The sequence below is a fragment of the Drosophila teissieri genome, chromosome X, assembly GCF_016746235.2.
Source record: "Drosophila teissieri strain GT53w chromosome X, Prin_Dtei_1.1, whole genome shotgun sequence".
Lineage (NCBI taxonomy): Eukaryota > Metazoa > Arthropoda > Insecta > Diptera > Drosophilidae > Drosophila > Drosophila teissieri.
Window position 1 is genome coordinate 182,943 of NC_053034.1, and position 15,366 is coordinate 198,308.

Genomic DNA, 15,366 nt, shown 5'->3' on the forward strand with positions numbered 1-15,366 from the left:
ACATACACGTTTGTGTAGTTAAATGTCAACCACTTGGCTCTTGAATCTGAAGTCAGAATCTGAAATAAGTATGATTTGTGGAGCCTTTTCACGGACAACACAAATGCCATCGAAATGTATCTGTATCTGTATCTGAGAGACAGTAAGATTTGTTTACAGCCGTAAGGGTATTCGATGGGGTGTCTGGGCTAAGAGCTCTAACCCTTAAGGATAGCGAGTAAAATGTACTAAACGGACCTCACTGATTCCTCATCCTCATATAGAAGTTAAGATTCTTATGAAAGTAGGCCGCTATGCAAACATTCAAATTATGTTAGTTCGGAAAGATCATGCGCTTGAGGGCCAAAGACTCTCCCGTTGTTCGCAGAGTAATTAAATACAGAAGGTTAGTTGAGTGAAGACTTTATTGAGGCACATCTAAGTTTTACATAGACGATTGTAGCGTCAAGGGCTACGATAGCGAAATCGTCGCACGGGGGCTTGTTAGTCAAAAATGCGTTGCATTGCTTAGTGTCTAAGATATACAGAATTACAGAATTAGCATTTATGTCATTGTTTCTTCCACACAGAGCAGTTCAGTTGTGGGGCTAGTGTAATGCTATTTAAAATTTTACCACTTTAAACTTTTAAAGTCATATTCTTACTCGGAATTTATAAATTTCCCGATTTGCATGCTAGTGCATTCTGTGCAATAAATCACTCTGGCAGGCTAGAACATTGCCAGGTTTTATTGAAATCTTTTTGTCGTACACCCGCTAACGTTTTCCCTATGAACACTTCATGATCACATCATGCAGAATGAGTAGATATAATTATATATAATGCTAACTGGCCAAGGACAGGCGGCTAGTTAGTTGCGTTTTGTTTCTGAGGTCTCTCGCATTTTCCATAATTTGTTTTGCCGACTGCCGCCCTCAATGATTGACTAGCCGACTGACTACTGACTACTGACTACCTGACTGACTGACAATGCATGCCTCACTGATCAGTGTGCAGTGGGTGACCGATTCTTGGGGCATTGAATCTCATGGGTGCCCAGGCATTGTATTAATTTGCTCGTAGACATATGTATTCTTGTACTGCAGAGACTGAGAAGCGCATTCATGCAGTTCTCGCCGCTTGTGCAATGGTTTGAGCTACACCTTTGAGTAGTTGCTGGCAGTCAAACTTCGCCTTTTTCTTTATTTCGAGATTCACGTCTGAGAAATCTAGTGGGCGCGCTTCTTTGTCTAGTGAATCTACTCGGCAACGGTATCGAAATCCCTACGATTGCATGTGCCAGCCAATTAAATGCTTAATTACGTTTGGATGAATACAGCTAACTAAACCAGTAGTACTTATACTATTTCTCTGACTAAAATAAGCCGTGTTCTATACTCCCATCTGATCTGAAGGTTTATATATATGCCTAATCAGGACCACTAGCCGATTCCATCTTGCCATGTCCGGCTGTCTATCCGTCTGTCCGTATGAACGGGCAGAACCATTTAAGCTAGAAGGTTAAGCTAGTTTTAAATTATAGTATTCTCCGAAAGCAAGTAAAAACAAGAAAGGAAGCTAGCTTCAACAATCTCAGCTGATGTATACCAAATTATAGCGACTCAGCCGTTGATACTGATCGCATGTTTCTTCTTTACTGCGTTGCAAGGTTTGACTGAAGTCATGATACTCTCTGAATGCAACACACACGAACATTGCAATGAATTCGAAATTCAGACTGCGCAAAATCCAGAATTGACGGCTCTTGCTAAGTAAATTCTAAAATCCAACCAATCCTTGGAAAAACCCAAATTTTTCGCATTTGTTTTACGCTCAGAACGTCAAGTGAATTAAAATGAAGCCGAATCAAACGAAATGGAATGAATTTTAATGGTATTTTACGCACAAGTATATAGTCGTATATTTCATTTGGCACTTTGTGTGGCTGAATGGTTAATTAGGTTGCAATTGCATACTTGGCGCATGCTTGATGTGAGCGTTTGGGCATTGAGCATTGGAAGCTCACTGGCTGAGTCAGCAAACGTTGCCGTACGGCAAACACGTTTTCAGATCAAAACTGGCAGGAACTATAGACCATGACACGTACACCGGACAAGTAGACAACGGACAGTTTTTCCCATGAGCAACTAGCGATTTCGCACCATTCATTTTGGTTTTGTTGTTGGTTGCTTGGGCCAACAAGGTGAAGGTTGAGGGACATAAAAATGTCCACAAAAGGATGACAATGGCAGAGAAAAGAGAGCTAATACTCGTACATTTCTGCCTTTAGATATAGCTGATGTCGGGTGATACATATATATGTATTTATTGGCCAAAGCCTCCTACTTTGAAATAATAATAGGGTTTTATTTCGGTACATCGATGGGCATTGGCAAATACAATTTAATAATGTAAGCGTGGAACAGGTTTCAAATAAATAAGTAAGTAAGGATACATCTTAATCGTTTACAAAATGTACTTTCTGTATCAATAAACGAGGGCTGAATCAAGGGTGACGGTAAAATCCCTACCCATAATCTAGAATTCCCATCCCAAATCCCAAAAACCATTCAGTTGGATGGCAAACTGCTGGAGAGCAAACGAAACCACAATGATTGCTGTTCACTTAAAAAAGTTGGCTCATCCTCAGACGTCAAATACAAAATCAACTGCAAAACTGATTTGATTTTCTGATTGATTTTCTGTCGGTTTTGTTATGAGTGGGGGGAGGCGATTATTTCAACACTACCCACAAACCGGTCATTATGTTCATAACGCAATTTGCATTCACCTTTCCAAAAGCTGCGTATATTATGTTTGTTGTCTCTACTATTTTTTTGTTTTTTGGCTTTCGGGAAATGGAACTTTGCTGTGATTTGATTGATTGCAATAGCCAGCAGTGCGTGTCGAAAATGGCCAAAATGCTCAAAACGACGTTCAAAATATTATCCTATGGGCCAACGAACCGAGCAATTACGTTATATTCGTTTATTTTGTGTTATTTTCCCTGCGAAAGCAAAGAAGACATCATTAAGTTTGAATAAGTCGATTGCCACACCATTTTTTTTAACGAATTGCGCCAAATACCTTCGACACACAAAGGCACGAAAAAACAGCTCAAGTTTACCGCTTGGAGCTCGAAAATCGCATTCGAAATGTTAGGACATAGAGCGAAAGCCGCAGCACGCAATTTATCAGCCCAGAGAATGTTTTTTAAATGAAAAGGGTATCAACCGAAATGGAGTTACTCTTGATGTATACTTTATGTGTTGAAAGCTGGTGAACTATGCTTAGTATTTACAAGAAATATCCACAATTGATTTATTAACTAACTTAATTCTTTGAAAAATAATACATATCCTGTACATGTCCATGCCAGACAAGTCAATCTATACACGGCCGTCTGACTCCCACAAAAAATGTTTTAGTTGCAACATTTAAGATTACAGATTTGATCCAGTTTAAAAAGCATTAAATATGAAATGCCATCCGCGTGTTTAAGTTTATATTGGTGAAAAATCGATTTGAAAACGGAAATGTGGTCAAATGTGCCGCGTTTTTTTTTTGGTTTTCTGTGTTAATTTAAATAATTATTCGCTATTTTTGTTGAATATATAGAAAAAATAATAACAAGCGTGGTTCGTTCTATGAATGGCTCTACTCAGCATTTCGTAGTTTTTACAAACGTGTGACTATGTCATATGCTTCTCTAAATGATTGATGTGGCATTTGTACCCGCCTTTTATTTACTTTTTAGCCCGGACTATTGTATTGGCTGCGATTGCTTTCATTGGCCAATAAACTCGACTCTCAATCACAGTGCTCCGAAAACGGGTGTACTTTTAATTCAGTGAAGCTGTTTTCATTCAATCAGGTAGATGAATTTAAAGCTTAAGGCTCACCATTTCAAAATTAAACACAATTCGCGGACTCAACAAGGACAAGTTTGTTGTATAGTGGCGTGGTTTAATTAAAGCCAAGTCTAAATCAGCTGGTAAATGGAAATAAAACTCACTGATCGATCAAGAAATCTTTCTAAAAAAGCCCTATTATAAAAATAAAATTTACAAAATATTTGGTTTGGGGGTGGGACCACGTTCTGAAAAACTAAGCCTCAACATTCTAGCTGTTGTTGTTCCCGAGATCACGATGCGGATAAGAATATATATACATACAAATTAATTATAATTATAATTAAAATAACATTTTGCGGCAGTTGAATATTTTGAACAGCAAAGGAAGTTTTCAGTTCACTAAAAAAGCTGCATTCAGTTTCAGTCTGTAATGTAAGCCTTTTGGTCGTCTGCATATTTCCCCTTCGGTTATTACGATATAATCAAAATTTTTATTTGTTATTTTTTTTCCTTTTTTTCAAGGGTTTTTACTTATTATTTCGCATACTTAATATTGTTATCATAAGAGCGCCGCTCATTAAATTTTATTCATTGTTCAAATGAATGGAAATTATGGTTTGCTTCAGTTGCAATTTAACGCCTGGTTTTCTCAGATTCAATGTGATCATTATATGCTTGCGGGTTGAGATCTGTGGCCTAAATTGGGGGCGTCATCATCAGTGCGCCGATTGTTCAGATCTGTCCGCTCTTATATACTTTTTTGTTTTTTGACAAGCCGTATACCCATGGCTTGGGAAATTGTCACAAGGTAGCTGCGGTTGTGATGTAATCTGTGGTTTTTGAATTCGGCCTATTCAGTTTCTAAATATAGAGACTCACACGAGAGAGAGATATAGTTATAAAGAGATATAATAGATATAGTTTCGGATTGTTGTATTAGATTAACGATCAGGACTTTGAGCAAAGATATAAAAGGGGACATTTTTCATTACAGCTTGGCTGTAGTAAAGACATTTGCCAGGGGAAATACTTTCGGTTTCGAGTGCAGGAAAACGGTACATGATAGTTGGAAATTTGTCCGGGAAATAAAGAGAAAAAATAGTTCGCAAAAAGGCAGATATAATAGAAGAAAATTAGCCCAGCATACGGAACCACGAGGAAAATTAGGTCTGCGGTACACCTTTTCCCTATTTCCTGCTTTTCCCTATTTTCTACTTTTGCTTAAACTCTTTCAGTAGTTGGAGAAAATGTGGTAAGAGCAGCGCGAGATGTCTGGGAAAATGTACCTGGCATTGTTTTCGGTGGCATCATTTTCCCATGTTCAATCCCCCTGATAACCTATTTTTGATGTCTTTTTTATTACATCGTGTTTCTGCTGACTTTGTTTGTTTGACTTCCTTTTCGCCCTTTTGTTGTGTGGCTTGCTCAACTGCCGCCGGAAAATTAGCAACTCCAACTGAGATTTCTACATATTAATTGACCCAAAACCGAAATGATTGACACAATTTGTAATAACTTTTGGCGAAATAGGGCACTTGGGTTATAGCCTTGGAAAATGTAAAGGTGGTTCGATTCCTTTTGGTGTAACCCGAGTGTAATTCATTTGTAATTTGTATGATTATATGTTATAGGTTGGGTTAGGTGTATGCGTGGTTTTAGTGGTATCCCAATGTTATGTCTCTACTTTAGCGAAAATCAAAACAAAGGCTGGCTAAGTGAAAGCGCTGCTGCCACAAATCAAAGACTCCAGCTGCTCCAGTGGTAGCTGCTCAACATGATCACAAGACAAGAGGCTATGGCCAATGGCCAATGGCCGCTGGTTGATGACTTCAAGTCTCATAATTCTCGGGGCAGTTAACAGTTTCACTTTCACAGCAGCAAATTAAGCCACAGATACAAACTGATACACAGATACTGTATAACATACCATTTTTGTGATGGATAGCTTCCTGATCCGGTGCTTTGGCCGTGGTTACAGATGCAATGAAGATTACTATCAGACAGCCGCAGATAACTAAGTTATTTGAAGAAAGTGCTCTGCTGATGGTTGGGTTTGGTGTATCTGCTGATTTTCTCGACGTTTTTTCCCGTAACGTTGATATTTTTTTTTGTCTGCTGCTCCGCCATATGTTGCTGCTTAATTTCCTCGACATTGTCATATTTTGTCTTCTGTCTTCTTGGTGCGTTTTATAAAAGCAAGTATGTTATTAGGAATTACCTTTCTATCAGTAAATTCGTCGCCGAAGCTGCAAAACAACAACACCAGCAATGAAAACTGCAAAGTGAAATTTCACTTTCGGACTTTGAGTGGAAACTAAGATCAGGCCTAAGATTTGTTTTCTTTTCTTTACGGTTCAAAAGCAAGTCTGGCTCACAGAAAAAGTCTAACATATACAAATACAAAGCCTCACACAAAGAAATGCTTTTTTCCATTTCGCTCAATATTTTACCTCCTAGATGTAACTGTAATGTAACAAAAACCAATAACAACTTTGATTACCAATTAATTCGGCTTTCCACTAAAATACCATTATTATTATTAACTTGCGACTGTTGTGTTGAAGCCAAGGAAGCTTATTTTATTGCCGTTCCTGCGGCCTTTATTTGTTTATTTGTTTTAGCATGTATTTGCTCTTATCGGTTCGCATAAAGTCATGAGCATAAAAATGATTTTGTTAGGTAGCAGCAACTGCAACTGCAACTGCAGCAAGTAAAATTTGAGTGCAGGATAGCTGTGCTGTTGCTGCTTTTGCTGCCACATGCAACGCAAAACAAAAATTAAAAAAGAAAAAACACTTTTGCAACAATTTTTTCCGACCAGTTTGGCCAAAGGTGTTGTTTTCGTTATTATTATTGTGATCGCAACTGCTATTGTAGTTGTGCAGGAAACTATTAGCGCGGAACCGCCAAATACCGAAATTATTTCATTCGATTATTTGTAATTAATTTGCATTTCGTTACAGTTTTGGGTAATAATTATATCATGCACTCCCTTTGTAAATGCGGAAATGGGGCGCCATCAAAGCATTAGGCACTTGAACAAAAACAATGAAAAAACCACTGCACACACACAAATGAAAATAAATGCGATGAGCTAAGTTAGTGTGGCCATTTGTATTTTGTACTTTTCTTGGTATTATGGTAAACATCTAAACACCTATAAAGAGTAATCACACACATTCTTTTTGGGGGTGGAGACGGGGCTTGAAAGTGGGGTACAAAACGCACTTTGTCAATTGGCGGTTTAAATCGCGCTGGCGGCCAAGTAACGCGACGTGTGCCAAGCGGTTCCAGCGAACGCCATCAACGGTCTGAGCGGCGCTTGCGCAGTCGTAAACTTTTAAGCTGTCGTGCTGCAGGCGGCCCAAAACTAAAGAGTGGTAGAGTAAAGAGTTGGTACTCAGGCTACTCTCTCAGAGCGAGAGAGAGAGAGCGAGAGAGGTTTTCAGGAGCAACGAGGTACTCGTAGCTTTCGATCAGCTGAGCTGTTTGGCTTTATGTTATGCTCCCCACTTGTAAGGCGGTGGGATATGCTAGGTATGCTGTAAGTTGTGAGGTCGTGAGGCAGGTAGAAGAAAGCTCTTTCAACTTCGTGAACTATTAGGCATGGTAAAATGTTTTAAATCGTTTACTCATATTAAAAGTATCGTTTTTAGGGAAAAGATGACAGAGACGTCATTGTAAGCCGAACTAAATAACTAACTTCACCCACATGTATTTATAAATCAATAGCCGAGTAACGGGTATCTGATAGTCGACGTACTCAACGCTTGGCGTTCTTATTTTTACTTGTCAAGCTGCGTGCCCCACAAACCGGTAAATATTGTACAACTGTTTTGCCTGCCGTTTGCTGCTTGTACATATATACCGCTCTTCAATGGCTCAACGAACAATAGACCAGCAGCAGCACGTGATCTAGGCGGCTACGCTCCTCTGGGTCTTTTCAAATCGTCGATCGTTGGCCTAAATCATGCTGGTCCTGTATATTAATAATCTTAACAGTTGTGCAAAACAAACACACGATAAAATCAAATACGGCAAAGGGCACGCTAAAAGGGCTGCAAAAACTATTGCACAAGATAATGCTCAAACATAGCTCGAAATCGGTGGCCATAATGAGATGGAGTCGGTTAATTAATCCAAGTAGCCAGATGTGCCATTGAATGCGCTGAGGTCACAAAATTGTTGTTTCTCGGCGTCAAGTATTCACGCTGATTACAAACCCCAAATTCGACATACTTTTTCTATTGCCATCAAACTTGAATCAGTTCGCCTGCCAGGCTTTGTTGTATACGACCATAATCTTGAGATTATTGAGATTATTTAAGAAATGCATTAAATCTTGCACATTTAAAATTTAAAGTAGTATGCCTTTATAGGTGCTTAAATAGGTGGTTCCTATGGACCTGACTCGAAAGTCAGGCAGTTTGGCTCGTTTGGTTGTATGTACATTAGTCACGCATTCAAATGGGAGTCTTACATGCCAATCTATTCTATTCGCTTTTACTCTACAAGTGAGGGTATTTTTTACAATACCAGTTAGATGGCGCCCATAAAAATTAGCTTTGCTCGTTTTATTACTTGACTCTTGCAGACGAGGAAGTCCTATTCTTACACTTGTCCTCTTTTGTTTTGGCTTAGTTTTAAAAATTACAAATTTATGTGCTATTAATGAACCCCGAAACGTTATATGAATTTGTCTTGGCTTTTCACCACCAATAAAGTTGCACTTTTCCTGCTCTCACGATTATTTATATATGTACATATACTGGGGAATGGGTTTTATTTGTTGATTATTTATACATACTTCCCAACGAGAAGGCGATTTCTCTTCCGCTAAGGCTCCGTAGCCTTGCAGCTGCGAGGCTTACCTTTTAGCGCTAATAGTAAGACGTTTTTGGGAGGGGACAACCAGGGCGTACCTCGCAATTCAGGCTTAAAAGCAATTACGCACTCTTTGCAGTTGTCGCCGATGTCGATGTCTCAGTTTGTGTCTGCATTTTCAGACGGAGTTGGTCTGCACCATCGACTTCCTGCTTGAGGCGCAGCAAATGTGTTTCCCCTTTATCTCACGATGCCTCTTATATATTTTTTTTTCATTTTCGGTCTGTCATTAAAAAGATAGTTTTCTCTTCTGGCACACATTTTTTCGAGAGCTGCGAATTTACAGACAAGTTTTTAAAAATCCAGTTACAATTCTCTTCCTGTAGGACACGAACATGGGTTGACATGAATCGGTGTATCTCGGGTCTGGCGTTTTCAATCAAATCGCAATAGAAATTTTGGGATTTAAGTCTTCATTACATCCCTTAGTTTAGTATATCTGGCCTGCACTTTTGCAAACGGCCCGTTCCGCATTAAAGATACTATTCAAATGTGTAGGCTAGAATTAATTGTTTATTTACAATAGGAACCTTTGTTTGTAAGATACCTATATCGAATCTTATATACCCCTTTTACTCTTCGCGTAGTTGGCAAATTAAAAATGTATAAAGAAAATAACTATAAAACGCATATCCTAACAAGCGCGAATTCTTGTTATTTGTATTTTTTCGTTTGTCAACACTTGACCAGGGCTTCAATAAAAAAAACAAGTATACGTTAGTTCCAAAAGTTGCACAAAAAATACTGTGGCGCCATCTTTTTTGTGAATTTAAGCATTGAACTAACTCTTAGCGAAGACACAAACCAGCAAAGCTATTACCGTGTTTTAGTACCCAGTTACACAGCTCCAAATGTAAAAACTAAAATACATTGTAGATTTAAACTTTATGGTTATTGTAGTTTTTATTGTAACTGAAAATACAAGTCTTTCCGTTACTCTTGAAAAGTTATGGGAGTGTTTATGCGAAATGCGAATTTAAAACTATTACTCTATCTAAGGATATGTTTATTGTTTCGTATAACAAATGTCGGTAACTAAATTGTACTTAGTTTGTTTTGTTAGCTTATTTCCATTTTACAAACTAGGAACGTTTTATAACCTTCAGTCAGCAGAGAATTTCTGGTTTTCTTTGGATTAAACCTGTGATATTTAAACCCGAAATGTACTCCTCGTATTTATTTAATGAGCATGTAATTTTTACATTATTCAATTAAATACTAAAATTAAACTAATGAGTGCCACGCCCACACTTCATCATTTGTCTCGGCCTCGCCCACTCGAACACCCACAATTAAGCGAAAAGTTGTCACGCCCAAAATTGTAAAATTTCATTTCATTTTCATTTTTTAAAAGTACTACAAGTTGAGTTTTGGGCATTTGATAGGCGAGGAACTCCCTTGTTTTATTCACGATTTTGCTTACAAGTTTTTCATTAAAGAAGTGGCAAGTGGTAATTTTAAGGAAGACACTCATTTGTCGGGTCGATTAATTGAGGATGAGAGTAGTCTTGACTTTCGGGCCCGGTCTTTGGTATTTAACCGATTTCTTCGGGGAAATGAAAGCATCGCAAAGCCATAAATGACTATTTGGAAATCCAACAGTTTGCTACCAGTGTTAATTGGTGATGATTATATGTATATTATGTATACTATTATATTAAATAGCACAATTCATTTGCTGGTTATGCGATACTAGGTTATATTGCCGATGCTTACAGTTTTTATCGGTTTATCAGTTTTTGTTTTAATCAAAGAGTATCTGAAAGAGAACAACACTATTGCTGTGTCTATGCGATGCACTTCACACGCACTTTGTTTTATGGAAATGACTAATTCGCGTGTGCAATACTCTAACACACGAAAGTTGACTACAAATTCAGATAGAATACCTGAAAAGGTGAGTCGCAGCTCTGGTAATTCAAAGATTTCAAGGCATGTGCTGGTTTAGACAAGTGGATCACGAACACAAACTCGATCACAATCGCACAATCGCACGATCGGAACCGCTTCAACATCGCTTCCAATCCACGTCAAAGCTTACTCATAGGACATTCTTGAAACTCCCTTAGAAATTACAGTCACAATACCGGATTTGATATGAAGCACGAATTAAATCGAGTTCAACTAGTTAGTTAGCATTAAAAGTCGTCTTTGGGCTTGAGGCTTAACCTTGAACGCTTTTGCGCTCTTGCCGGTGATTAAGTTTGGCAATAAAAAATAGACCAAGTTTACTGCCACGCAAATTAGCAAAATATTAAATAAAATTGTGAGGTGCTTCACTCACCGCAATAATGTCAACGTGGTAAATGTCACCGAAAGACACATCGAGAAAGGTAAACAAAAATGCAAAAAAAACGAAAAAAAATAGACAGAAAGGGGAACAGAAAAATGTTGTTCACCTTTCAGTTGGGTCTGCCTGTCACTTACAGCCTAAGTTGTTACATGTTCATCTGACCGCACCAGACGAAGACAGTCAAGGCCGCACAAAGAGTTGCAAGGCATTTTTAAACTTATTTAAGGAATGGGTAAATTAAATAAAAGCCCCATTAAAAGAAAGTAACTAAATAAATTCGTTCACCATAGAGATTTTTGTAGATGTAGTACAATGTGCTGTCATAATTTATGTATCGCCATTAAATTTATAGCCTTAAAAGCTATAATAATTATGCATATAATCCACAAATGTACCCTATTTTAATGTAAAACCTTTCATTTTATGAGCATTTTACTTGAAAACACTTGACATAGTATTTCGTCCCTGGCTGTCGGCTGTAGACACATTTGTATGCAAATGCCAAACGGTGGTTCGTCTTGTTTTTTCAGGTTTATTTGTTTATGTTTTTATTAAATTTTTTTATATATTTTATTTCATTTTTTTGAGTCTTGGGTTTGAGTTTTGGTTTAAGTTTCTCGAGATATAAACTCCAGTCCCTCTCGTTGACTTCTCCGGTCTGCCACGATCCCTTTGCCAGTCGATTACTGAATCGATTTATTGCCAATTTATGTAACTCTCGGGCAGCGTTTCCAGTTCGATCTCTGTCTCTACTTTGATCTCAACACTCGCGTTGCGTCGTGACTCAATTTCAAAATAAACTGTTTAAAATTAAACAAATTTTCGTAATAAACTAAAGCTTTAGAGCAGCAAATGCAGCCCAGCCAAAAAGCGAGATCAAAAGCACATTAAAGTGGGTCACAAAATGAATACAACAAAATGAAGTAAAAATTAATACTTTATAACTGTAGGCAAGTCATAAGTAATTAAATTAACAATGTTCGATTTGGAGTTTTTACGCTCATTACTGCATTATGACTGATATGTGATTTATGGTTGATTGAAAAATTGAAGATTAAATGTGAAAGATCAAAGATACATATAGCTTTGAAAATGCAATTGAAGTAAGCACATATGTACTTTTGCAGAATTCTGGTGCATTATAAAAACAATCAATGAAAGTGATATACATTTTTTGAAAAACATTTTTGGTGGATTTTTTTTACCGAATCAAACCTAGACACATTAATAAATAGTGCCGCCGTTGACCTTTATGCATGTTCAACTTAATTTCCATATCTCCACGAACGAGGAAATCTCACACACTTACTCAGATACATTTCAACCAGAAACTACTTGAAGGTCGTCATAACTAAAAACTTATTTTGATGTTCGATGAAAAAATGTTGTCCAAGTGATTCATTTATTGGCAGCCTACGTAAAACCCATTACTTGGTCCCACCACGTCGTCTTGGTTATTAAAATGTTTCTCATAACTGTCTGGAAAGGCCAAGAATCGAGGTACATTGAACTCCCGGGACACTCCCATATAGTTGGGCAACCATAAGGAAAAATCGAGAGGCTAGTTGACAAAAGTATAGTGTTATTAAATTTAAGATGAAAGATCAACCCGACACCTACAAAAAGAGAAGAAGTAACCCAAAGTTCTGTGTGATCACAAGAGATTAGTCCAGAGTTATAGCATCTGGGGGATTCTACGTGTTCAGACTTTGTAAGTGGTTTCCACAGGGAGAAGTTTGTTTATAAGCAATCAGGTATTTTCGGATTACTCTGCGGGTCGAGTCCACACCGTTTCCCTCTCCTCGTCCTGCAGTACCCCCACCTCAATCCACCAGTATTAAACTTCTCTCTCCCCTTATAACACACACAGCTCTTGCATAATAATTGACAGTTATAAATTTTACTTGACTTAACATGCGCGGCCAGGTTCAAAATAAAAAAAAGAAAAAATGGGAAAACCAAGTCCATAAACAGTCAGGAAAGTATGCGTAGCAAGACAAAGCAATCAAATCCAATATGTAAAAAATTACCGCGAATCCTCTAATTAAAAGTAATGAGTTTTCATGTTATTGCGGAAGTTCAAGCAGCAATTTTTAAGTACATCTGTGTGATTAGTTAAAAGAATATATTTAATTTCAAGAAAAATGAACAGAAATAGAGATTGAATCTTTACGATTGTTTTTTGTGTAGTGTCTTGAGCGGTACCTAATTATTTTTGGCTTTTGTCCAGTTTTCCGGTCAGTTATCGCCCTCTACTCTCTTTAAAGTTCACGTAACTCTTATCGGCAGAGAGAGAGACAACAAGTGAGGGAGAAAAAGAGCCGGGCAATGGCTGGGCCTACGTGTTGTCTTGTTGCCAGTGTTGTCTTTTACATTTTTTTGAGTGGATTGGGGATTGGAGATCTCGGCGACGCCAACGGTTGCAGACCGCATTAACATTCCAAGTTGGCCACTCCTGTTTTTGTACATCTGTATGCAGATATGACACACGTACACACACATCCAAACAATACACATATATATGCAAATGTGTGTACAAATAACTCGTATACATACGCTCTCATGAACACTTGAAATGTTGGATAACAGTTGTTTCTTTTCTTTTTTTCCACCTTTGGTGCACTGGTTTTTATTACAGTTTTATGAGCTTTTACACTACATAAAAAAGTAGGTACCTGAAGTGATTTTATCTTCTTGCTGTGTTCCTTTGAAATGGTACCGGATGTTGGTATTTTTCTCTACATTTTCGGCCCATAAAACAGGCTTACAGAGCGTATTGTAATGCCACCGGTGTAGGCCCTATCATAGGACAGCAGAAATAAATATATTAATGTTTTGGGCTTTAAGTTTAATACTTGACAAAAATGGTGAAAAATGTGTCTAAAACTTAACAGCTGACTACGCTGTCACTTCCTTCAAAGCGACTTCGAAATGGGGCTCCATTAAAATACTGCTCCTTCTTTTTTTTGAGACACCGCCCAGAGTACCAATCCATCTGCCACTTACACTCGCCGTGTAATTTGTATACCCTTGCAGAGGGTATATCGATTTAAGTAAGAAGTTTGCTACGCAGTGAAGGAGAAATGTTCCAACTAATAAAGTACGTAGATTTATATACCTGTTTTTTTAAAAAATTTAATTTCGGTTTTACAATGATGACTATATCCTGCTGCTGCCATAGGAATTAGTGTTATGTTCTTGATCTTAACTGAAATTTTTCCCCTTTTTAAAATATATTTTTGCTGCAAGGGTATCTGAGCTTTGGGCTTGCTGAAGCTAACTTTGATTCTTGTTTTCGTTTTTTAATATAACTCCTGACCTCGAGTCGCTCCCGACAAAAAGAAATCCTGTTTACCCCGAAAAGGACCGGGTTTTAATTCTTATTTTCAATTCATTTTCACGTTGGTGTTTTAGTCGTCTTTCTTACATACATACATACATACATGCATATATGTATGTCCGTGTCGTGGAATCCATAGCAGTTGGCTGAGTAACTTTATTAATCTGACCTCGGCATAGCTTGAGTCACTTATGCAGACGTACATTCCGTAAAGACGATCACTTGAAATTCAATAAGTTTACAAAGCTTCTGAAAAACACGAATATGGATATGCCGAGGACAACCAAAGTTGGCTGAGGATTCCCTAATAATGCATACATTCGGTTGAAAGGCACAATCACTTCCTGGTTCGTTGCACTCGCTGCAAAGAGGGAAGCTCTTACCTCTTCTTTCTGCCAATTTTGGTATTTGAACGCGATAGTCAAGTGCCGCGACTATCAGATACCCGCTACTCAGCTAAAAGAAGTGCGAAACAGATTGAGATTGATGCCACTGCCTTAGCAACCTTGCGCTGAGTAGGCGTAGGTGGAATCTGCAAATTCATCACCTAGTGGATAAATATGTACATATTCAAAAACCTATTAACTGTGTAACAGGTATTTAAGAGTCGAGGCACCCGACTAGAACGTTCTTTGTTGTTTTTTTGTTTTCTTAATCAAATCAAGTTCCTTTAATTTCCTGTCTTGAAAATGATAATATTTTCAGCTAATTTTTAAGTTTGGCATCATTTTAAATTCACCAATAACCTTTACATCACCCTGAACAACGAATTAACGTGTCAGTTGAATACATCCAGTTTCTGTGCGCAAATGTCGGACTATCTGTGTATGTATCTATGTATATGCGTATCCCAAACTATGTCACATCAAGCTGGTGATCTCTCTGCTGGAATTGCATAAATACTCAGTAAGCAAATGAGCAATGGTTAATCAATAAGCCCCACATATTAGATAATATTACAGTAGCGGAGGAGAAACTGGGGAAACCTGGGTGATGATCTGTTGGATAGCTTGCAT

At 37.9% G+C, this 15,366-nt stretch overlaps 1 protein-coding gene across 6 annotated transcripts in view; it reads right to left on the reverse strand.

Moving 5' to 3' along the window:
* LOC122623371 overlaps positions 1-15,366 on the reverse strand; it is a 145,198-nt gene that overhangs the window by 5,717 nt on the left and 124,115 nt on the right. Inside the window, exons 1-2 of one of the 6 annotated variants that reach the window (XM_043802493.1) lie at positions 7,062-7,135; positions 5,761-6,079 (exon numbers count right to left, since the gene is read on the reverse strand). The exons of 2 other annotated variants lie outside the window; for them this stretch is intronic. In XM_043802493.1, the coding sequence (XP_043658428.1) occupies positions 5,761-5,992 (232 nt within the window). In that variant the 5' untranslated portion in view covers positions 5,993-6,079; positions 7,062-7,135. Of the gene's footprint in view, positions 1-5,760; positions 6,080-6,958; positions 7,136-15,366 lie in introns of those variants that run through there. 3 more of the 6 variants (XM_043802495.1, XM_043802491.1, XM_043802494.1) reach the window with 3 other exon arrangements.